The following is a 25,227-nucleotide window of genomic DNA, read 5'->3' on the forward strand; positions in this document are numbered from 1 at the left end:
CTGTTTCTACAGAACTCCTGTCTTTGGTTGTCTGAATGTTTTGTTTGATCTAGGATACCCCCAAACTGAGCTTGAGCTCAAGACAGCTGTGGCAGCCTATGCTAAGACTTGGAGAAAGGCTGCTTGAAATAGCAGTGGTGTTCAAAGATCTTTTTCCAAGAACAGGGACTTTTTTTAGGTGCCTTTTCATGACACAAGCAAGTTTTACCACAGTAATTTTTTTTAAATGCATTTTTGTGTAACATGATCCTTCTGGTATTTTTTTATAGGGTGCTTTTGGTATCTTTAAAAGCACAGAAACACTGTTATCTCTAGTCAAAGTGGAGTTATGAGAAAAGCTAATTTAGATGGTGTTCTACATCCCATTTTCATTACAGGCATAATGGGAGCTGAGGCTCTGCCTTTTCCAGTCTTCTTGATATACACATGCATTGTTAACTATTTTATTTATTCCTCTCTTCTGGTCTCGACTGAATGCTAAAATATGTGGCTGGATGGTGTAGCCAGAACACAGATGGAGTTTTGGCATCGGGTGGTACATCCTAAATACCTACTGCCCCATGCTTATCTGCCTGTAGCTAAAAAGCAGCCTAAATTATGTGGGCTATTCTTTAAAGAGCTGTCTCCCTTGAACTGTACTGTGGATCACTGTGAATGCTGTGGGGTGATTCCTATTGCAGAGTTTGAGGATGATGCTCATGAACACGTTGTAGGCATGGACAGTGATTTCTCTCTAGCCTTTGGCAGGAGAGGAAGCATATGGGCAACTGCACACACACAGGAGAGTGCTTAGTGCAAAGCAAGGGGCAGAGCCAAGCACCAATGTTTTCCCCAGCACCTTGCTGTCATGATAAGAGTTGGCAGCAGCTTTGCTTATAGCTATAATATTCCTCATTTTGCAGAGCTCTGAATGTGATTAATGTTCCAGTTCAGTCACAGAGACTCACTGCCTCAGTTATATTTACAGCAGTAAGACAACTTGCCTTTAAGTCACTGTATTACTAAATAGTGCAGGCTTGACTTTCTTGGGGTTTGATTTATACAAAGTAGAAGTTTTTCACTGAAACTGGTAGTGAGCTTTCTTGTGTCTGTAGATGGAAAAAACCTCCAAAGCTGGATGTAGATTCTAAGATAAGTGATGTGATAAGGAAACTATATTTTATATGGGGCCCAAGCAGTCCTACAGGAGGAAGTTTGATAGTGTTAACTCTAATGGTTACTCTTATTTTTCCCCTGGTTTGGTAAAAAGAGCAGTGGTGGGAGGGTGCCTTTTGGATGTGGTACACTGTAAGACATGTACCTAGTTGAAAATACCAGCTAATTTTTCCTCTTTGAAAATGAGATATGCTGTTCTGGCAAAATAATTCACACTTTCACCCTTTCAAAGGATCAAAATACATTTAAGCAACCAAGTATTGATCCATTTACCTATTGATTTGTGGAATTGGCATGGTAATGGACTGCAATGTCACCTCTGACCCTCAGCTGTAAAAGTTTAATGGGAAGCTCCCTGGAAACTGCCAGTTCAGCTTGCAGTGACATCCAAGGCCACGTGCTCTTGGGAGAGAGGGCAGTTTGCTGCTATGCACAATCGTCTCCAAATTGGTGCCAGCTGCACTGAGTTTATTAAATCCAAGTCCCCAAGGATGGCTGTGGAGGCAGGGCCAGAGGCGATGCAGTGCACAGTTGGCTACCCTGCTTTAAGAAATCTTCCAGGCAAATTCCCATATTCATTTCCTGGAATATTTTACTGCAGCATGCCAGGCCAGAGGACCCATTTATCAGAGCACTGGCACCTGATTTGCTTATGTAAGAAAACTATTGAGGGTTTAAATCTGCTGGGCAGTGGAGCAGCCTTTGGGCTGCTAATTTAATGTGTGTGTGCCTGATACTTACCCAGCCTGTACAGCAACATGAACAGCAAATACAACCACCTCCAACAGCACAACCACGACTCAGTTCACGTGCAAGGACTGTATCTCTCAAAATACAACTGCAGCTACAACATTTGCAACCGCACATTAGGAGCAGTATATGCTATTTCTACTCTCTGCACCCTGTGGGAAGACAGTCCACCACAGCAGAGCTCGTGTCCCAACACTGTCAAGAGCAGCATGATACAGATAAAGAATGCTGGGATGCACAGGTTTGTTTTTGCACTGTCTAACTCCTCCTTGGCCCTGGGAAATCCAAATCCACCTGACACCTGAGCTCCCTGTGCAGTGTAACATTCTGGGAAAAGCAATCTGGTGAACAGGCAAATGCCAGGAGCCAGCTGACAGGAAAAGCTAAGCCCTGAGGGAGAAGGGAAAGGATCTGAAATCTCACCTCCAGCCAGCTAGAGATCATTTCTACAAGGAAACAGGCTCCAGCACTGTGGGATGAGAAGATGGAGAGTGTGGAGCCTGGAGAGTGCTACAGCAGAGGACAAGTCTGCTCTCTATCCAAAACCACAAGCAACAGCCACGTTTTACAAGCCAAGCAGCTGAAACTCATCCAAAATGTTTCTGGAGTAGATGCAGTGGAATCAAATTCTGTACACACAAGAAGAAGAAACACTGACAAAAACTGGCCATTTTGTGTTGTCTGCCTTGACAGCTCTCATGTTGCTTCAGATGGCTGTAATGTAAGTAGCTGAAACTTCAAGCTGTTAGATTGATAATTCGGGTTTTCTTTTTTCAGGACAGTAATTTCAAAGAGTTGCTCCCAGACTCCAAACACTTTCCTTCTGGAGCAGGCAGCATTTAAAGTTTACATATTACATCTCTTCCCTATCACTCAGGCAAAATACAATGAAGAAATAACTAGGAAATTGATACTAAAAAGAAAAGTTTGGACTATTTCTTAATACTGCTCAAAGTTACAAGATGACTGCTTGCACCTAATAACTTTTTGTTAAAAGAGAATTACCAGCACTGTGTGCAAGAGTGGTGGTTACTCTAAAAGGCAGTTAAGAATCCTTGGCAATAAACATTTAAATGAGTGAATGGAAACAAAAAAAAAGGATGCAAACAAAACCAACATTTTGAACCTTCTAAAATGGCATATATTCATTGTGCCTCTTTTAAGAATTGCTTTTGAAATAACTGTATATTGATAACTTCCATGTGTGGATAACAGTATTTTATAACTTCAACAGATACAGAAATAACTCTCTGAACACTAGGACACACTGAAATGCTTCATCTCTTTTTCTCTTTGAAGATACCACATCCAAGCCTAAGTTTTAAGGAGCTGCTGTACCAACTTAGCAATTATATCTGATATTAAAAGCAGATGCTTGTGAGAGGCAAGAATCCCCCCCAAAAAAATCCCAAAAGACCAAAAAAACCCAAAAAACACCAAAAAAAGAAAAAAAAAAAAACCAAACCACACAACAAAAAACCTGAAACAAACAAACAACAACAACAACAACAAAAAAAAACCAACAAAAAAACCACCACCACCAAAAAAACCCAACCAAACAAACAAAAAAAAAAAAAACAAAAAACAACAACAACAAAAAAAAAAAAAAAAAAAAAAAAAAACAAACAAAAAAAAAAAAAAAAAAAAAAAAAAAAACAAACCCAAAAAAACAAAACCAAAAAAATCAACCAACGAAAAAAAAAAAAAAGACAACAGTAAACTATGCCCAGCCCCAGTTTGGGAGATATTTTTGTTGCTCCTGTCAGGACTGTTGAGCCCAACAAGTACCATCAAGTACTTCAGGCTTTCGAAGGTTGTAGGGAACAGACCAAGTTGAAATTCATCACATTTATAGATGCCAGATTTTCACCACCTAGCATGAGGCACATAAGGAAGGAGTAAGACAAAGGGGCCCAGTAGGCTCACACAGATCTCTTGGGCCTTCCTGCCATCTTCACTCCTCTTCCAGGGGCTGCAGGTGCTGGACATTCTCTGGCTGAGCCCCACCACCATTCATTCATGCTGGGATCCAGCTGGGTGCCACCCTACCCCCACCCACCCCACATCATGGGGATTTCTTCTCTCTGGGGGAAGTGCTGGAGGTGCAGGATCCTAAAGATGCTGTGGATCAAGAGGATTTATTTTAAACTCATCTTCCTACTACTTTAGACTGACTACTTGAAATTTTAATAAAAGGGATCTCCACTTCCAGACCAATGGTAAACACCTCAAAATGAAGATTTTACTACTATAAACAGAAGGAAGAACACATTCCCCAGACAGTGGCAGCAGTCAGTGCTCCACCCCTGTCCTGGGAATCTGGAAATGCTTCAGTGTCAGGACTGGAAGCCACAGAATAAGAGCCCTGATGTTTAACTCACTAGAAATATAAAAATACCCTAAGGACCAGCTAATGCTATAAAGAAAAAGTAAATAAATCTGAGTTGTTTTTATATAAATTCATACAGCAAATTCAAATTTGCCTTCAAGAGAAAATAACTCCTACTCTTAAAATGTTATTAACAGAAATAAAACAGTACGAGAGGATTCTTCACTGATGTTTTGGGTTTTCCCATTTGTTTTCCACTAATGCAAGAGTCACAAATAACAAGACAACCATTATTACAATAGCTAAGAACACAAAGAAGGAATCGATCTGGAGCAGACAGCTTTTAGCAGTTTCTCATGTGAAGTCTCTTAAGGAGGTCTAGAAACAATCCAGTAGACCCTTCCGTTCACTTGCTCCTCTCTGCTCCCCTGCTGCTTGCAACACGTACTGCTTATTCCCACAGGAATTCCCCAGAGTCAGCTGCCATAAAAGATGGTGTCATTTTGAGCAGAGCTGGACATGAACACAATTCAAATCCTTAGTAGGAGCCTTCTGAGCACATGAAGTACTCACACATCTTTTTAACAAACTGCAACAAGGCAACACCAAACTCTGTCACTCATTGTAAACAACAGCAACACGACCCCTGTGTAGACAGGGGAAGTAAAGTCAGAATTTCAGTTCAGAGGCAGCCTGCAAGGCACAAAGGCGTGGAAGGGGGCAGAGTAATGGTAAGTGCACAGCAACAGCACTGCTGTGGGGCAGGGATATTACAGAACCTCAACTAAGGAAAAAGCTCGTAAGGTAACCAAGAATTAAATTAGGAGACAATAGTTATGGAAAAGTAATAGTATTATGACAGTGCTTATCATTAAACCCTCTTCCCCAACTTGACAAATTTACTCACTCTCTGCATCAGGAATCCCAAGTTTGTACACATACACTTCTGAAAAAACAGAGATTCCAAGCTTGTGCACGTACACCCCTGAAGAAACAGACACACTTCAGTATTTACAATGCGTTTGATAGGACGACCACTTTATTACAAAGAACAAACAATTCTTCAAAATAAGACTAATCAACTTGTATTGTACAAAATGTCAGTTTCCTTGTAGAGGTCATTAAGTAACAGGCTGTAAGACTAAGTTCACGTGAAATTCGCTATCCTGAAATAATCAGATAACAACAGTAATACTTATTATATCTTCAGAGTTTATGGCATGATCATGTGCTCTACTCCAAACTACATTCAAAAAATATTGCTATAATTACTTTGAAAACACAAAGTGTAGGTTATTGTTCACTTCATTTCCACTTTCACAAGAACATTCTGAAGATGAAGCTGTAGCATTGTCTGCCATAGCTGGCACGACTGTCCTATGCTTACAGACAACCTCCCTAAGGAGTTCAGTAAACCTAGACATTTTTACAATATGGATACTGTAATCATAGATTTCAGTTTCTGTTACATGTCTTTTAGCAGTATCTGAAATAAATGGATAACATGGAGTCTCAAAGAGCTGGTGTCAACAGTCTAAGCTTTAAAATCGAACAATCAATATTTGTCTGATATCTAGTTGATAGGCAAACAGGTGGGATTTAGACATTATAAATACAGTTCTAAAAACAGACCACAAAGTGTATTTTACAGTGTACCACAATTTCAGTTTAAAGTAAAACTGTGAGCAACTGAAGCGTTGCATGTGATCACTATTCAACATTACCCAACTTGGACAAAAAAGAAAGAAGTGACATCTTAAGTCAGCTGAAGAAAGCACACTCACAAGGAAATTATACTTTCATTGAAAACGCCACAGTTTTACCCTTTGGTAGTCGTGACATACCCACTGAAAAAAGAAATTGTGCAAAGCATGTGAAACCAAGTGCAAAAAAACTCCACCCAGACACACCCAACAGGTTTTATTCTTAAATAACAACTCTATAATCACAGCTATCAACCAACAAAATCAAAGCCACAAGTTTTTCTCTAAAGGCTTCTTTCACAGTACTAATAAGAAAAACCAATTTCTATTCTTCTAGTTGACAGTTCATGTGTATGGTACTTTAGTTATCAGACAGTATTGGTAGTGAGATCCTACCTGACAAAATGGACCATTAAAACACAAATATCTTAAAGCCAGTTAACTTCAGGAAAAGTCCTATACATTCATACTATAAACACTGTTTAAAGTGAAACCGGGATATCTGTCATTGTCATAAGCACGTGATTTTTCTCTAGAGTCAAACCACGTGTGTTGCTCCTGTGCCACAATTAACAAATTAACACTATTATAGCCATTTATGGTCCCCAGCACTTCCTAGATGCTATTGGAGCATGTGATGCATTGCGACAATTAAGGCTGTACCAGCACTTTGTTAAAACCCCGATTCTCAGGGTAGCCACTACTTGGCTATTAAATCTGCTCTGGGATACTTGAGCTGCTAAATCTCTACCATTTTAGTGATACTTCTCCCACCAAACCAGGCACATCATTGATTTTAGTTTATATATTTACAAACGCTCTTAAGACAAATTTAACTGGAAGAGGCAAGAAATTCTACTTTGATGTATAATCTTTTGGCATTTGGGGCAAAATTAAAGTGCAAAGTATAAACTTCATTGCACAGTAAATAATTTAGATTTTATTTCAAAATAAATCTTATTTAGGTGCCTCAATCTATTCACCTAGTGACCTTGTCCAACTCAGCCATTTTCCTCTACACTTTGGTAAACATAGTTTTATATATAGATACATAAATAGCATTTAAAATGTTTACCTTTATTTCACTGCTGTGAACAATTTTTTTCTTTTCACATAGGAATGGATCAACCTATACCTAGAAGTAATGCTTGTTGATTTTATCAGCTAGCTAGTTAATGTAAAATGATGCATAGTAAAAGGGAGATACTGAACTTGATTGGTAGAATATATTGGTAAAGCAAACAAGCACTTAAGAAGATTAACTGGAATAAATATGTTGAGAGTTGCCATATAATATGTGCAAAATTGCTTACCATGTATTCTAAACTTTGGTTAAAATTTTCCGATTGAAGTTTTACAGAAACATTATGGAAGCAACACAAGAGATTACTAACACAGGAATGAGGTAAGTTATTATTAGTGCAAAAAGCAAGCATATGCTAAAAGCAAAGCATATGGATTAAAAACAAAAACAAAAACAAAAACAAAAAAAAAAAAAAAAAAAAAAAGAAAAAGAGAATGAATCTCATGGAAAAGAGACCAGAAAGATCTCTTGTAAACATTGGTATTTACAAGTTTAAGATTTGTACAACTACAAAAGGATAATTTTAAGTAATAGTAGTGCATTTACAATGAATTTACCTTTTTTGTAATAAGAGCAATGGATAAGTTTATCTTTTTCCTTTTAATTTTTCAGGGGATATCTTTCAAGATTAAGATATTTGTTACAAATAGTAGAAAAAATCATTTCTTTACAAAAAAAGTATATATTAAAATATTTATACATTTTAAGTTATTATATAATAACTGGAAATTTTTGCCTTGTACTCAAGCACCACAATGAAGAATGTGGTATAGGGAACCAAAACCAAGCAGAATTTGCTCATATCCCAAATCTTATGAATTATCTATACAAGATCTGTAGCAATCACGGGGACTCTACCTCAAATACTACTACTTGTGCCAATTCTTTTGTTCATTTTTAATCTGAAACTCAGTGTTATTTACATTTTAACTTATCACTACCAAAAAGAGCTGCTGGATAGAGTGTGATCCTCCACCATCTCTGATATATTTTCTACATGATACTCATACCTGAGCAAGGCTCTATAATGTTGATGTGTCAAACGTAAAAAAGGTTATATATTTTTTAAGATAAAAACAATGCAAAAATAAAATATTTGTAGCATTTACAAATAGTACAAGAGTTACATTAAACACTACATTCGAAACTGGAGATTTAAGTCGTTTCTACTTTGATGTTTTCATATCTGCAAAAAGAAGGAGACATTGTTAAATGTTTCATCATTTCACATGGTATACACAGTCAAACATTTTCAAACAAACACTGTTTCAGAGTTCTAGAATATAGATCATGGTCAAAACCCCTGCCAATTAAAGGGTTAAAACAGAATTGAAATACTGAACATCGTAGGAGACAATTTCTTCACTGTTGCTTCCCATGTTAGAAAAGCACATATTAGAAACCAAGCAGTGGAGCACTCAACAGGTAGGTCCCAGCCCACCAGCTGAGGTCACCTATCCCCACAGCACAGTTCCCTGCTGCCCGAGGGGGTGAACACTCTGTCCTTCCTACCTTCCTCTGTGCCCACAGCACCTCTTGTTGAGCAAAGCCAGCTCCCAACAAAGCTAAGCCAGAAACAGGAAGGAGCAGGATGAGAAGCTGGTGAAACTTGTGACCCCAGACTGGCTTACTTATAAGGCAAGCCAGAACTGACCAGGCTAATACTAATTTTGTTTTTAGTGGATCCATTCCCATCCCCAGATCATCACGAACCTGTACAAGTTCAAGCCCAGGGACAAGAAGACAAAACATCTTCTGGCTGTAACACAGATTTCCAAGTGTATATGCATCACAAAAACGCACCTTACATCACCTGATGGAATTTTTTTTCCATTTAGGAGGGTGAAAAGACTGAGAAAAACCCTAGTTACCCTGCATGTCATGTACATGATGCACATAAGTGGATTACTTCTCATTAGACTGAAAAACTTCTGAGCTGAAGTGAATTCTAGGGAGGTCAGAAGCAACAACTAGAATTGCATAAAACTCCCATAAAGAACAAAACAACATTTCAAGAAGTTCACATGCATGCTGTGCTGGTTCTGGAAGAAATGCACAGCTCCTGCTCCACTCAAATGCTGTGTGTGACAGTGACTTTACCTTGGAGCCACCGGACCTGTGTGGCAGGGCCATAGCCTCTCTCGTTCTTGGCTGAAATCCTGAACACTATGGCAGGCCGGGAAGTGTAATCCACGTGGGCATTGGAGAGCTGGGCAGCAGTCACTATACAGGAGGTTTTAAGACCACAGTATATCCTCATAAATACAAGTTGACTTGGATTTTCCTGTAATTGCGTGGAACGGATGGCTAAGTAGGCAGAGTATTCTAAGATATTTCCAGAGGGTGAAGCAGGAGGCTCCCAAGAAAGATGAATACAGTCTACACTCTGAAGAAAGAGAGAAAAATATGATAGCATGTAGCTAACCATAAATATATAAATATATATACAATAAATTTATAAAAATATCTTTAAAAAACTCCAAATTCTAAAGACTATCCGAAAATTCTAACCTATCATCACCATTCTGGAGATAAAGATGTCTGTTGACTCTCTTTTAAGAAGCAGTAAACCCCTATAGATTTAATGATGCAAGACTAGAAAATCATGGGGAAATTATCAGATGATTGAATACATATATCTGCTAACATGATCACTAACTCTTAAAATAATTCTTTTCAGCAAAATTCTTAAAGACTATTATATTGAGCAGAGCTCACCAAGTAAGCATTGGACACTATTGTATACGACAATTCTAATTTAAAAATAACCCCAACAACAAACCAACTATAACCAAGAGTTCTGAGATTACACCAGTGACCAGAATTTTACACATCAGTACGAGAATTACCTATATTTCTCACCTTGGTGATTTTGACTGTTGAAGGAGCTCCAGGAAAACCTGGAATGCATGTCTTGAATTCACTGATTTTACTGAAAGGCCCAATACCACAGCCATTAATTGCAGCAACTCTGAACCTGTACACTGTGCCTGGAAACAGATCCTGTTTCTTAAGTAATCTGTAGTCTGGTACATCTGCACCTTCTGTCTGAAAATAAAGCAACATTTGTGTTAATTTTTAAAATATTATAAAGCAACATTTGTGTTAATTTTTAAAATATTATAAACACAATTAGCCTAAAAAAGTATAAGTGTTGAGATTAATTAAGTTTAATTGAAATTGAAATCTATTTAATACTGTTGTACTTACATCAGAATTTATGAAAAGTTCTGACTGACACAGTACCTCACCTCTAAACAGCTGATCTAAGATGCAATGTGAGACTACAGCTCTCGACCAAAAGATAGCTCATTTTTTCAGTCATTTAAGTTAAACTGCACCTTGTGGTTATTTTTACTGGGGAAAGTTAAAACAAAGTAGCATTTAGAACTACATAAGTTATGATTTAGTTAACGTAATCTTCTGTCCTAAAAAACATTTTTTATCTCAAAAGCAGTTATTCCTAACATTAGGAGCTGCAATGCAATGTGCTGGTGATCAAAATGTTTTTAAGGAAAAGCACTGTAAGTTAGTAACAAATAGCTTTCTGAAACATTATGTGCTACCATACTTCCATGATTAAAATATACATTGATGCATCACTGATCCTTACAGTATAACTATTTTCCTACTGAATAATGTGAAAACCACAATCAATGGAAATACTGTGCAATGTACAGTGCCCTTTAAAACTAAGACACAGAATATTTATAGTGAAGTGCTTTCAAAGAAAGATTTCTGATATTTTGTTTCTGTCTCAAGAAAACAGTTTTTGTTTCCAGTTAACTAGGACATCACTAATATACACTTTTACCATCAAAACTGTTACACTTTTGCAAGTCTCACACTCATGGTTTTCACGTATCAATTTACACGTACCAAACATTAAGTTAGAAAGACCTAATATGAAAGCCACTACAGTTCCAGATCTAGACTTTTTAAACAGCCTAGCCTATGTCTTATTAGTATTTTTAACAATTTTTATGCAAAGATTCTGGGAGTAGAGAAATTGAAACATTTCGATGCTTGACTGAAATAACATATTAAGAAATTGTGGGGGTTTCAGTTTTTAAGAATTTTACTGGCTTGGAAGTTTAGTAAGCCTAAAATTGTTTCCTAAGGCAAGAAATAAGAAAATAATTAGCAATAGAAAAGTAAAATATTTTGTATTGCCACACATACAACAACAAAAGAAAATTAATTTAGTTTAGGAAATAGTAAAAAGAGGTGAGAAAAACACATGAGGAATTATTGGTCATAAAATACAAAACTCCCACAAGCACCAGATTCTGCTGCAGTATTGGAAAATCCCATATTTTGTTGTGAACTATGTAAGAACCAGATTCTGAAATAAGTACGTGCAAGTTACATCAGAGAAGCAGCAGCTACCTTGCTATTGATGTTCATTGTTTCCTCTGGCAGCAAGTAGAACTGGCTCACCACAGCACTGTTGTTCTTAAAAATTCCCACATCATACCAGCGGCGGTCCCTGGCTTTCACGGGTGCCGGCGGCCTCTGGGGAGCTCTCTAGCATTTGAAGAACATGTCATGTAGATTACCCACACTTCAATGCCATGGAAAAAAATGTCAAGGCTCTAGTATATGTAAGAGACAACCCCCTTGCATACCAGTATTACTTTCTTATCCTTCAAGTGAATATGCATGTATTATTAAAATACTGTGCAAAACCAACTGGTTCTTATACATTTACTCAGACACAATCTGTCATTTAAAAAGCAACAGCTGGGATGTCGCATCTGATATTCTGAATGGGGGGGAAGAAGCTTAAAGCTGTAGAACTAGGTGTCTGTAGCAGCATGTAGTTCTGAGTTAATTTCTCTCAGAGCTCAAGAAGTTTCCCAAGGTGGTCCAACATCAGCAGCTCCCCCGGGGCTCAGCTGTACCTCAGCCCCCAGTGCTCCTTGTCAGGCACTGCGGAACTCGCCTGCAGCTGACAACAGCCCTCAGCTGTGCCATGGGGCCATGGGGATGGAGGGTGTGCAAACTGCTCCTGACTGACCCAGAAACACAAACTGGCTTTCTTGCTGGTCTCCAGGCACCAGGGAGGGCACTTGCACAGTCAGGTGCCCAGCACAGACAGGCCATGATCCGGCTGGCATGGAAATGGGGCAGGAGCTGCAGCTGCTCTTGGCAAAAGCACCCCAACCCTTTATTAGCAGCTGCTTCTCCCCATCCTTAGTTCCTCACTTTTGGTGGCAACAGTGGCACCTTGGGTTTGTGTATTAAGTTGTAAGCAGGTGAAATAGGAAGCATTTACTTTTTCAGGCAGTATTTACAGCTTGCATAGTCAGTCCCCATCTCCTCTAGGGAAAAACATCAAAATGTCAGTAAAGTTACGTTTCAAATCTATAGAATCAGCAGCTAACACTAGTCTGATATAATACATACTTCATTTTAAATTCAGTTGTGCATACAGAAAACCTTCTTATATTTGGACATCATGCAGCAGATACCATTCCACTGTGCCAGTTGATAAAAATGATTCAACAGCTGAAACATGTACTTGGATCTCCTCCCAACTACACAACTGCTTTAGAATCACATCTATCCACACAATGCAATTAGTTTTACAACAGAAATGTTTACCCTGTATTAATCACTCCAAGCTCAAAATAAACACTGCTTTTCTTTCAGAAGTATAATTAAAGGAAAACAGAAGAGCCCTTACAACTAATCAACAGAACAATAGGTAATTTCATTATACTTTTTCATACTTACAGAAGAGTGTGAATCATTTGTCTGTCCAGTACTGACCCTTGTTGAAGGCGTGACATAAGCAGTTTCAGCAGCTAAAAACAAAAATCAAATTTTTAAAACTTAAGCAACAGAAAAAATTTAATACAAAACCCACTAGAGTATGAAAGTTGACCTCAATAGCCATTTGCAAGTATTTGTTGCACAAAATTGTCTCAGAATTCTTTTGCATGCACTTCTATTTATAACACAAACTAATTTGGGCTTCTGTCATATTCACAGAACAATTCTGAGAGTCTGGCACTGGAGGCTGCTACAGATAATACAAACAGAAGGCAGGACTCAGAAAATCCTAAAAAGTGACAAGATTATGAAATTGATATAAAATATTTGTGAACAAATAATCTAAATACCAGATTGAGGCACATACTGGGGACATTGTATGAATACTCTAAGTGCGAATTCTTAATTTGATTGCATTGTTTCTGACATCAATAGTCTGAATTCTGAACATAAGCAGTTAAACTGTAAACAACCCTAACAAATGAGAACAGAGCATTCATTAAAATGGAAACTTAAGAGAAAAAAAGATTAAGCACATGAGTAACACATGGGAGTATTAGTATTCTATGCTTGTGTTCCTGGGTTTTGCTTTTAAAATATAATACTGCTTGGTAAAAATCACACTATACACACAACATCAATATGAGAATAACAGTTCTGGAGTTAACACTGAAAACAGTAACAAGCACAGCCTGTCGATATTTGTCAAAAACAAAACTTGAAAAACCACCCATTTATGTTCTGCATTGCTGCTTATTTTGGGTATTTCCAGCAAACTGTGAAGAGGCCAGCACATTACACCAGCAGTGAGGTGGCGACATTAACTGGCCGTATTTATTACAGAGGTCAGCAATTGATTGCTTAAAATCAAAATCATCTAGGATTAATATTTTAGCCTTTTGCTGACTAAATAGACAAGCACTGAATGAATGCAAATGTACAATGAGCACCAAAACAGGCTATCACCTACCAATGAAATTAAGAAAATTGACCTCTGAATAAATGAAGATTTTAAAGGACTTTTCACTTACAGGAAACATGGTGATTTACAAATGCACAGAAGGAATATCCTGATTTTAAAAGATGTATAAATACCAGCAGAAATCATCCAGGCTGCACAAGGCCTTCAATGCCCAAAGCCCTATCTACATCCCAGGTACTACTCAAGACAGGAATCCCACCACACTAGAGGAACTCTGATGGCCTTAGAAATATATGGCTCAAAATACAGTATGTGAAACACATTTCAAACCTTCAGATTTTGAATTGAATGTTGTTAGTGAAGTTTCATCTTTAACAACTGCCCCATTTGTACTTGATGATTCAGTTTTAACAGCCTGCTGGGTTACCATAGTTTGTGTGCTGGAGACAGTACTGGATACAGAAGCATCAGGATTTACACTTTGTTTGTCCAAGTCATGTAATTCACCTACATTTGCTGATGTCTGAGCACCTTTAAAAAAAAGAAAAGTATTAGCAAGAATTCAATATTGATAACACAACGAATGTCAGTTTGGTCTAATGGATTTAGTTTTATATAAAGCCTGAGTTTAACTCAGAATTAGGTTAGAACATATCTGATTATATTGATTGCTAATGCTTACTTTAGGTTTATAACTGAACAGAAGTCTGTCTCCACAGCCATAAACAGAGGTACGTAAATAGTTATTTTAAGCTTGCTGTTTTTTAAGTATTTGGTCACAAAAAATTAATTTGGGAAAAAACCCTACTAAAATAAAGCATCCACACAAATCAGTATAACAGATTTGTAACAATCAATTTAAGATTAACCTCTGTAGAAGTCTTAGCAATAAGAAGCACAATTTCCATATCTAATTAAATTACACCATGAAGAAAACAAAAATACAACTACCTATAAAATACAGAGAAGTCAATTATGAACAGATCAGGTGATTAAGCCTGGATTTACTACACTGAACTTAAGGCACTTCAGTGAAATGCATAAATCAGAGCCCCATCATCTTTTACTTCCTCTACAGTCAGAGAGAAACATGCTTATATCTACATTGCCTGAAGTTTTACATCAGCCAATAGCTTTTCACAGCTAACAGACAGACACAAACTGTCAGTTTGAGTTACTATCCCCATAATGTTGTAAAATGTCATCTGTCCCTTTTTACTTGATGCTAAAAATGGCTATTTATATTTAAATAGACAGATTTGCCATCATAATGAAGAATATATTGAGAATTTCATGTACCTTGCAACACTTCAAACAAGTTAAGATTTCAATTTTCTTCATATCTTCTAAAAAGACGTTTAGTAATAACTAACACAAGTTGGGTTTTTATAAAGGACTCTTAAATAATTTTAAATTACAAGACAGAAACAATTTTATGTTTTTGAGATTAATTTTAACTCTCATTTTTAAATTATTTTTTTCTATAGTCATCTTACTTGAAGTACAAACAGGCAAAAGAGAAGGGGCATTTGATTCTTTGAATCCTGTAGCATCTGCATGGTTTTTCATGGTCTCCTGTGTAACCTTGTTTTCAGGTGCTGCAACCTTTTCTTTTCCTTCTACTTTTGAACTGGATGAAAGGGCAACTTGGACCTGACCAAAACAACACATTTGTTAATGTTAAACTGCAAAGTTCAGAAATTTCAATTGCAAACATGGCATGAAAATGCTTGCTCATAAACAAGAATATAAACTCCTCCAACAATTCCCCCTACTATTTTAAATTAGACCAAGAAATCAATCTCTCAATCCTTACCTTAGTCATTATAAAACAAAGACTCAAACTCTAAGTTGACTTGGAAGTCACACTACATTTTATCATTACACGGAAGTTCATGGCTATGTATATTTAGTCTACTAGGGGGACTTTGGGGCATGGGGAAAATCACAATTACAGAGGCTTTCAATCTTTGCTTTCCTGACATGTACTTGAGATATTTCTACCCTGAGTAAAATTTATGGTATTTCTGCATGTGTTTTCTCCAGAAATACATTATGGATCCCATACAGATCTAAGACTTTACACAGCTAAGAAAAGGTCCAAAGTTCTAAAAACGTTATCCTTTAGCCAAAGTTTGTCCTCACTATTTCTGTTAAATTGGTGAAACAGAGGAACATGTACAACTGCACACCAGACAGATAATAACTGGATTGAACTTGCTGTAGGAACTTACAACTAAGCAGACTAGCATAAAACTAAACTAGACTAACAAAGAAGGAATATGCCTTATTCTTTTTGCTTCCCACATTAATGTCACCAACATTCTGAGGATGAATAGTATTCCTGTCAGTGTCAGGCTCCCAGTTGGCATTGTGGAAGACAATGCAGTTGCAATTCCCTTCCTCATTAACAAGAGGACTTGAAAGATTTTCTCTCATTAATAAAAGCAAAAGAAAGAAGACAACTATTTCAGCAGGTGTCTTCTTGTTTTACTTGGAGATTTTTTTCTAAGGCCTAAAAAGTATGCAGGGAGTTTTAAAACTGAGAAAGTGTTCTGGCAGTTCACTACCTTCCCACACTGTTTTGGCACTGAAGCATTTTTCAGTTTACACTTACGTTATTAGGAATGAGATTATTTGCTTGGCTGGGAGGATCCACCTTCATTTCTGGATAAGGGACGCTAGGCAATGACTGTGGACTCTGATGGAGAGAACAGCCACCTTGCAGGTAAACAAAAGCAAATTCCCATCAGTTATACAAAACTTAATATTATGATGGTTTTAACCTATTTCAGTGAAGAAGAGGGAGGCCAAAGTTGTCTGAAGGAAAACTTTGTTGTAAGTTTGAAATGAAAGTGTATATAGCCAAACAGTCAGATAAAATCCCTTCCTCACTGTTTCCTTTCTCAATTTGTGCCCAGCATTCTAGAGATATATTCATAATTCAGATAGCTGGCCAAAACCAACAGAAACGAGTCAAAGGGGAGTTTTCCATAATTATGATGCAGGCATTTGGAGAGTAACCAAAGAAACCGTGTCTCTCTCTCTCTCACAGAATGGTTCTTTAAAAAACAAACTCATATTTATTACTTATGCAACCCTCCAGTCTGCCTGTGCATAAACATTACTGTAATATGATCTGACTGCTACCTTGTGAACTCAGCACTGATGTCTCAGGAATGCCAGTACCAGGAATTCCAGCCACCGTTGGCACTGGTGAGTCAGCATGTAATTGAAGAAGATATCCTTCAACAGTAGGTACTTCATCCCACTTCAATTGAAAAGAATTGGTTGTAGCTCTGATCAGCTGTACCTGCGATGGTGCTTGAGGTCTCTCTACAAGAAACCAATAAAACACAGATGGCATGTTAGAAATTGCCCTCCCTTCCCAGTTTATTAAATAGCTGCATATTGCAAGTAAAATCAGATGCTCCTTTTTCACTAATGTACAATATATACCAGATTCAACAAGAAACCACTGTCAAAAGTGGCAAGTCAAGTCAGAGAATTACAAAGTGTCTTTTCAAAGTGTTCAAATATGCTCCAGTTTTGATGCTTTGTTTTTAATGGTTTTTCTGCTGCCAGTAGGCCTTTGGGTTGTAGCTACATCATTGTAGGGATTAGAGACAGGAGATCCTTGTGATTTCGTGAAATGCTGCATGTAGCTCTTTGACTCCTAAAGCTTTACATCTTCCTCTAATTCACAAACTATTCTTCTTTTTTGCTTGCTCTGTGTAGCTGAAGAGAACTTTCTCTCTAACTTCTTCTGCACAGGCTGAAGCCTAGACATGACTAATGCCAATGGCTTGCTCCTCTCACGTGCCTCTATGCCTGACCAGGCTGCAATCTTAAGTACATCCCTCCCCTGCTACTCCTTTTCATTTTCTGAGCAAAAAATCAAACAGGAAAAAAATAGTTCTATTCTAATTCCCTCTCTCCCAACACCATCTCAGTATCCTGCTATCAATGCAGCTACTAATGAGTGATTAGGCTCCAGAATTCCCTTCACCCCCGGGAACAATTTGGTCCTTTCTTAGATTGAAGAGTATCTTTTTGCAGTCCAAGAGATGAGGAAGCATCAGCAGCAGCAATGATCCCAAGAGAAGAAGGGATTTGGCAAAAAAAGTAAGTAGTAGCAGAAAGACCACTAAAAGGAGAGGCCAGGAACCCTGAGTTTAGGCAAAACAGTCTTTAGTATCTTGTATCATCTGACTATGGCATGCAGCGAAGAATTTAGCATGAAGTTTTTTCAGAGGCTTTAAATAAGCCTTCCTAATATTTTTCATTTTAAGTAATAGCCTTTAAACAACCAGCAGTGGAGCATGATTTTAAAACCATTTTAAAAATTTAGTCTTCCAGTTTGCTACAACTTTAATGTTCTGATCATCAATCATGCAAGCTTCTCATATGTTAATAAAACACAGAACATAGTAGAAGTCTCTTATTTATTTCTGACTCACCAGTATCAAGGTACCAAAGATCTTTGCAGCAAACTTGATTGTTCCAAGCTTTTCTGTAACCATCTCTACCACTCCAGATATACAGACGAGTGCCAACAGCTACAGCACAGTGTCCTGCTCTTGGCCCTGGTAACAAGTTACTTTTGTCCTCCTGGCAATCTGAGATCAGACCTATCCATTCTGTGGTATCTAGTAAATGAAACTCAAAGCATTTAGTTTCTGGATGTTTTCCAAAACAAGAAATAAAGATGTTAACACACTTAACTGCTCAGATAAAAATGAAAATAAATCACCTCTGTTTTAATAGACAACTGCATTTAAAATGGAAATATTATGAAGAGAAGGTCACTTTCCAATTAGTGTATAAGATAAAATCAATTCATACAAGCTCATTTTTCTGACCTCTGGTTATCTCTCTCAGGCAAATAGATCAGAAGTTGAGAACTCAGGGATGGTACTATCATACTTAGAAAAACCTCATTTCAGAATCTGTCTCCTGTGCTCCTTTATAAATGAAGAAGGAGCATTTACATTACTTAGTATTAAAGCTGTATTAACCAAGATTTGAAGAAGCAAACCTGCTGAATCTTCAAAGATTGTAAAATTGAAAAATTGTAATTAAAATATTACTTTTCAAGTAGCATGCAAAAAACAGGCAACTTCTTTAGTCAGCCAGGATTACAACTATGTATCTTAACTTTTTTCAAGGTCTTCAAAATAGTTACTCTACTCTGTTAAGAAAATATTAATTCAAAATACCCAGTCCCAGAAAGGCAGAAACACTAACCCAAATTAAGGTAAGAAAATGAACCAGTGCATTTCCATTCACCGTCAGGAGCAGAAATTTCACCTGCTGTTGACTGTGGAACCCATCCACCAAAAACATACATTCTGAAATACAGGAAAAGAGAGACAAGGGAAAAAGAAAAGAAACACCAATTAACATCTAGATCTGCTGCATGTGCTCTCTCAAACTAGGACAAAAAAGAAAATTTCCAGTGTGTTATAGCTTTGGTTCACAGCAAATTTTATTTGTATTTACTATCTTTATGAAGTACTGTTGCAGACATCTACCCTCTGAAATTTTTGAGTAAACTGACTGACTGGGAAAACCCAACCGCACAAAAAAATCCCAGAAACTCCTCAAACAACTTGCTAGAAATGGAAGTTAATACTGTAACATTTAGCAAACCATCAAACTGCTAATGTTCTCCAAAAATCCCACACGTACAACAGAATTTCGACAATCCTTTACTGCAGACCCCTCGGTAAGTCATGCTAAAGTAAGATGACTGGCATCTAACTCAGTTATCAAAATTTAAAAATATAATGCAGGATACAAATTGACATTTTAAGTAAAGAATAAAAAGCTAAGCTATTGGATCGGAAGATATAAAACTTTCATACTTCTTTACTCCCTTGCCTCTTTCTCCTCATGCCAGCTTGTAAATTGATACAAATTGGACTGAAACCCATGTTTAAAAATCCATTGCTACCTGCCAAAACAAACAATATCGGCAAGAAGCAGAGTAATGATTACAGAAAAAGCGGGGAACAGTTTTGCCTGGAACTAGTTTTACTCTTGGAGCAGTTTCTTTGCATGGCTACCTCATCTGTGTCACACACACAGAGGCACTGAAGCTCACTCCCGACAGAACTCAGGCCCAGCTGAGGCTGCCCCAGAATGCACAAAGGTGCTCCAAGAAGCCCAGAAAGCTACTGGTGGGTTGGGAAGATTGTTCTGCTGGATGGAAACACTGACAGTTTGCTACCCCTTGAGTTAGCAGTGGTACTGAAATAGCAGGAAACTACTCTACAGGGCTGATGTTTATACTGAGCAGCAGTGGGTAAGCATCATCATTCTCCTACTAGGTGTACCTTTCTAGAGTTGAGCTTTTAACAACAGACATACTTGTTTCCTATTACATTGGCCGTATGGAGACTACGAGGAAGTGGTACTGTCCCTTTGGTTTCTGGTCTTGACCAGGTCATGGTTTCTGAAAGAAAGAGAATAAAGGCCTCAAAAAAATATTATCTTGTTGCTACATATTCCACTACATGGATTTTAGGAGGGAACATAACTCTAATATTCAGCAAAGCTAAATTTCACCTTTTTAAGATGGCTACTTTAAGAAAGAGGGTGCAATAACAAGCACTTGGAACTTCTTTAAGGCAATACTGACAAACGAAGTGTTTATCAAAAACATAAATTATAGTTTCATTATGGTTATTCAACTTTGTTTCTTTAGAGTGCTTTAAAGACTGTGATACACATCTTATGGAGTATCTATAATCAGTGAGAATAATATATGCAAACAATACTGTACCTATTTAATTCCAAATATTACAAAAGGTTAACACTATGGTGTCAGTCTCAATAATATCTGCACCACAGCATGCAATTAACCATTCTAAACTGTAATTTTCCCCCTCAGCCAGTAAGCACTGACTTCAGCTGGCAAACCAACTCACCTATGTCAAGTTCCCAGAGATCATTAAGCCGACAGCCACACATGCCTCCAAAAATATACATCTTTGGGCTTCCCACATCTTTTCGGCAGTACACAATGGCTGTGTGAGATTCTCGGGGAGATGGCAAGATTCCTTTGGTCACAGGAATACTCCAGCCGACCACGCCAGACCCATGTTGCAGCTCCAGTTCATAGAAATCATTTAAATATCTAGGGTATTATTGTCAAAGCATGAAAAACTCACTTATAAGCATGCTGACAAGTGCACTTTAAACCCTGACCACTTCCAAATATTACAGACTTTTGTCTTGGGAGGCTGTAGAGTTTTAAACTCAAAACATTTGATAGAGTACCAAATCTGGATTTAAAATGGATTTCAAACAAAAAAAATAACGCTAATATCTTGTCTCTGAGAAAACATGCTCTTATTCACTACACTGTATTACATGAAAGAAACACGAAAACAACATTTCTTGCAAAAATTACTACATATGGTAACTGCAATAAACTGCAAAGTTCTGGGAAATACACCATGACAAGAGGTATTAGAGAGAAATTTCTGCAACTCTTAAGGCAACAAAGGTGAGAAGAAGCTGTTTGTTTTCTCATGTCTTCAGACTGGCCAATGCACAATTAGCCATTTGCTGAATCTATCAGCAAGTTATTTTTAGATAATGGTCTTTGAATCTTGGCATTCACACCAGATACCTCTTGTTTACTGAGCTTGAAATTGCCAGTTTATAGCTCAATGGATATAAGTGCTCTAAACTGCAGGTGAACGTGGATATAAAGATTCAGCATGATAGCACAGTTTGCTGACAATAACAGCAACTTCAGCTGTTACTGTAAAAGATTTCCAGATTAATTCATAACTGTTTTTCATAGCAATACAGAAGAAACATCCATCATGAATTCCCTGATGACTCATGAGACTCTCTGATTGAGGTAATTCTAACAAACAAGTCATTCTTCAAAACATCACCCAAAATATTAGGAGAAATACCAAAGCCTACTGAGGTTTCCCTACAAAAGTGTCAGAGCTGTCACTCAGTGTTCCATACTGTGGGATTAGCAGAAGGAACCTTCTTCACATGTAACCCCTTCACTGCACAAATAATCCAACTCTGAGTACTTGGTATACAGAACAGCCTGCCTAGAGTTCCTTTTCAAAGCTGTCAAATCCAGTAATTTGTTTTTACAGCCATTAAATTCAAAGACAAATCAGCATACCTGGGAACATTATTATTTGAATCTTCACTTTCATTTGCCAGGCCACCAAATAAATAGCACTTGTTACCATACAAAGAAAAGCTGTGGCCAAGCCGAGGACAGGGTGGTGATCCATTTGAAGGAGCTTGAGGTTTTACTTTTTTCCAGAGCCATCGACTTGCCTTAAAGACCAGAAAAATTAATTCAGAAATAATTTCATTCATAGTCAGTCATAACAAATAGAATTCATATAATATTAACATTTGTATATTTTCTGAATTATTTTTAAGGGAATGCTGGGCTTTCCTTAGGATATTAGTTAAAAGCAATGCATAAGAGGTAATGTTAATAAAATATTTAATATATTATAGTTTAGACTAGATGGAAGTCTCTATTTCAAAGTTATTTAGAATAAACTTTAGATTCTTAAGATGGAGAAAACCTTACTGAAGAAGAGCAAAGATCATCTAACTTTCCTCTGTAGTTGGTAAAATAAAATGTATTTCTTCATAAACAGATAAATAAAGTAGTCCTGAAAATCAAAACATATTAATACATTTCCTACCTGCAATTCATATAAATCATTGCTATATCTTCCATATTCAACCATTCCTCCAAAAACTAGTATTCTGGTACCATCACAAACAAATCCATGTGCTGCACAGCCTGGAGGAATATCTCCCCTTACAGCTGGAAGGAACCATTGATTTGTAACTATAGTAGAGAGTAAAAAAACAAAAATGAGGAAAAAATATTAGAAATACTGAAACATGCATTTTTAAACACCTCTGCTTTCTAAAGAATTACCTTTTATCTGCAGATAACGGAATGGGCTATTTACTTCACACTAAGTTTTAAATATATTATTATTTTTTTTAATAAAAAGAAAAGCAAACACCTCTATTAAGCCAATGATACTCACTATATGAATGAGCCCATGAGGTCACTGTAACTAAGTCAGTCATGAAGGGTCATCCAGCAATTTAATAGATTTGTCAAGGCTAATGAGGAACACGAGTGCAGTTCCACACAAAAGAGATAACCAGGCTAACTCAGAGGGAGCTAGCCCTAGAAACAGAATTATTAGAGCTACAGCAGCATGGCACTGTGCCTGGACTTAATAGCCCTATTCAAAAACTAATTACACTGCTCTGGGACCCATTTTAATATCCACAGAGTGGGAGAGGAGAGGCACAGAGTCAAGAAAAAGTAACTGAGACTGTCTGATCCAGAAGCAGCATATTGGTGCCTGAACTGTTCTGGAATTTAAGAATTACAGGGGACAATGTCTTATTTTTCCTACACTTTTTAATGAGCATAAAGGGGAGAAGTAGGAAATTAGAAGCTTCCAGTGGGCGTTGCTGCCGGGGATTAAGATGCTCTCACTGTGTGCCAGCTCCTCGAAAATCATCACATGCACAGCAAGGGCCATGGAGGACATCCCACACTCGGGCAGCTCAGGTCATAACCCTGCATCTTAAACCCCAGAATAAAAAGGGTCAGTTTGGGCCAAGCACTCATCGAGAAACAACTCAGGAACAACTGAGTCGTGATCCTTTTTGTCACTGCTGCAAAGGGGAAACACCTTAAACAGAAAGTCTGGGAATAAAAAAACCAAGTCATGATAAGAAGCACTCAAAAGGCACCTGTCAGAACCTGTGTTCGGATGGCATAACTATGCTAAGAGTTTTCTTTGGATTACTTGTCAGTAGAGTAAGGTTAAGAGATTTTTTTCCTTCTCCCCCTCAGAAAAGTGATTTAAGCATAGTAGATCTTTAAGCTATCAGAAAAAAATCAGCCTGGAAAAACCTCAGTCAGCCAACACTGGCTGACTGAGAAGCACAGATCAGTCACAAAACTCTCCCGTCTCGGCCCCAGCCCTGAAATTACACGCAAGTTTTCCAGGCTCACTCAGCATTCCGTACAGTAACTATTCAGGCGTCTAATCTTCCACAAATAAAATCGGTCTTGGGCAGCTTCCTGTTTGGAAAGGCTCCCGATGCCAACATGTTCACTTTTCCAAACAAGATTCCCATTCCAGCGCGCTCGGCTCTCGTGAGCGGCCGCCACCAGAGGGAAGGAGGGGGATCCGGACACTCGCAGGGACTGATCCCGCCTGCCGCCATTCAGCCGCGACCTGCCAGCGGAGAGAGGCTCCGCAGCCCCGCGGACAGCCGGGGAAAGCAGAACAGCCTCGACACTGTTGAGACAGCGAGAATCTCCCGGCCGCTTTTCCCCGGGCAGGACCGCTAACCCCGCAGCATCAGCCGGGGCGCGCACTACGCCAGGGAAGACCCCCGGCCCAGGCGGATTTCCCGCCCCGCCATTTCGCCTCCGGGCAGCTCCTCAGTCCCCCCGCCGCCCCCTCGGCCGAGCCCTCCGCGGGCAGTGCCGGGCGAGGGCGGGAGGCCCGGGGGGGATCCGAGGCGCCGTGCGGAGCCCGGTGCCACCGGCGGTCGCAGACGGGACGGCCCCGCCGCTGTCCCCCCCCCGCTCCGCCCGCCCCGCGGCGCGGCCCCGCCCCGCGCACCCGTGTTGTAGACGTGCAGCTCGTCGGCGATGCCCTCGTTGCCGCCGCCGAAAATGATGAGCAGCTCTCGGATGGCGACCGCGCGGTGCCCGTGGCGGGAGCGCGGCACCGGCCCCGTGAAGGAGGACACCCGCCTCCAGCTCAGCCCGGCGGCGGCCGCCGCCATCTCAGCGCCGCTCCCACAACGCACCGCGCGGCCGGGGCAGCCCGCCGGGGAAGGGGGAGCGCTGACGTGAGGGCGGCGGGTCCGTGTCCCGCCCGTGTCCCGCCCCGCGGCCGCCTCCGCCGCAGCCCCGGCTCGGCACGGCCCCCTCCGCTCCTGCGGCGCCCCCGGGCCCGGCCGTGCTCCGGCGGGAACGCTGGGCAGGGGCTCCGTGCCTCCAGCGTACGCCGCCCAGGGGTGCTTGGGCACCGCGGAGATGGCGTGTGCTCCTCTGCTTGGGGCACCCGCTCTGCCGCCGAGCCCTCAGAAACGTGTGGCACCTCCTTTTTTCTTTTTTTCCCTTTTTTTTTTTTTTTCGGCTGGCTAGTGGTAGGCGAGGCAATGCTGCTGCCCGCGAGGTGTGCGGCGAGAAAGAAATGACTTGCTGTTTAAACACTGAGGGTTGAGTTTCGCAACCGAGGTTTCGGTTCTACAGCTGGCTGCGGGTGATCTGAGTGAATTCGAAGGTCTCGTTCTGCAGGAGAGAAGCTGCTCTTTCCTGTGTGAGGGGGGAGTTGTGTGAGAATATAAACGTGTGAGGCTGAGGGGAATCCAAAGAAGGTGCAGCTAGTGCTAAAAGTCTCTTTTCATTGTTGAGTTCTACACTGTAAATGATGATGCTGAGATGTGTAAT

General features: G+C 39.2%; 1 protein-coding gene across 4 annotated transcripts; it reads right to left on the bottom strand.

The window, feature by feature from the left end:
- Positions 1-5,244: 5,244 nt before the first annotated feature.
- HCFC2 (host cell factor C2) lies at positions 5,245-24,578 on the bottom strand. 4 transcript variants are annotated; one of them, XM_014877038.2, is made up of 16 exons: positions 24,392-24,578; positions 22,427-22,575; positions 21,883-22,043; positions 20,654-20,862; positions 20,094-20,178; positions 18,969-19,072; positions 18,182-18,370; positions 16,872-17,057; positions 16,339-16,442; positions 15,218-15,374; positions 14,052-14,252; positions 12,761-12,831; positions 11,411-11,548; positions 9,884-10,069; positions 9,122-9,407; positions 5,245-8,207 (listed from the first exon to the last, which is right to left on the bottom strand). In XM_014877038.2, the coding sequence occupies exons 1-16, from the start codon at positions 24,555-24,557 to the stop codon at positions 8,188-8,190; spliced, it is 2,412 nt and encodes an 803-aa protein (XP_014732524.1). In that variant the 5' UTR covers positions 24,558-24,578; the 3' UTR covers positions 5,245-8,187. The 4 variants fall into 4 exon arrangements, with proteins under 4 accessions (XP_014732524.1, XP_014732523.1, XP_088021521.1 ...); XM_014877037.2 differs by having other exon boundaries at positions 5,245-9,407; XM_088165395.1 differs by lacking the exon at positions 24,392-24,578 and adding an exon at positions 22,784-22,841 and having other exon boundaries at positions 5,245-9,407.
- Between the last annotated feature and the right edge of the window lie 649 nt (positions 24,579-25,227).

Source organism: Sturnus vulgaris, chromosome 5 (genome assembly GCF_052056855.1).
Source record: "Sturnus vulgaris isolate bStuVul1 chromosome 5, bStuVul1.hap1, whole genome shotgun sequence".
NCBI classification, from domain to species: domain Eukaryota; kingdom Metazoa; phylum Chordata; class Aves; order Passeriformes; family Sturnidae; genus Sturnus; species Sturnus vulgaris.

Coding starts and splice junctions, on each gene's coding strand:
- HCFC2 (XM_014877037.2), bottom strand. CDS start 24,557: ATGGCGGCGGCCGCCGCCGGGCTGAGCTGGAGGCGGGTGTCCTCCTTC. Junction 15,375..16,338: donor ATAATCTCATTCCTAATAAC/GTAAGTGTAAAC, acceptor TGTTTTGGTCAG/GTCCAAGTTGCCCTTTCATC. Junction 14,253..15,217: donor TTTGCCTGTTTGTACTTCAA/GTAAGATGACTA, acceptor TTTTTTTTAAAG/GTGCTCAGACATCAGCAAAT.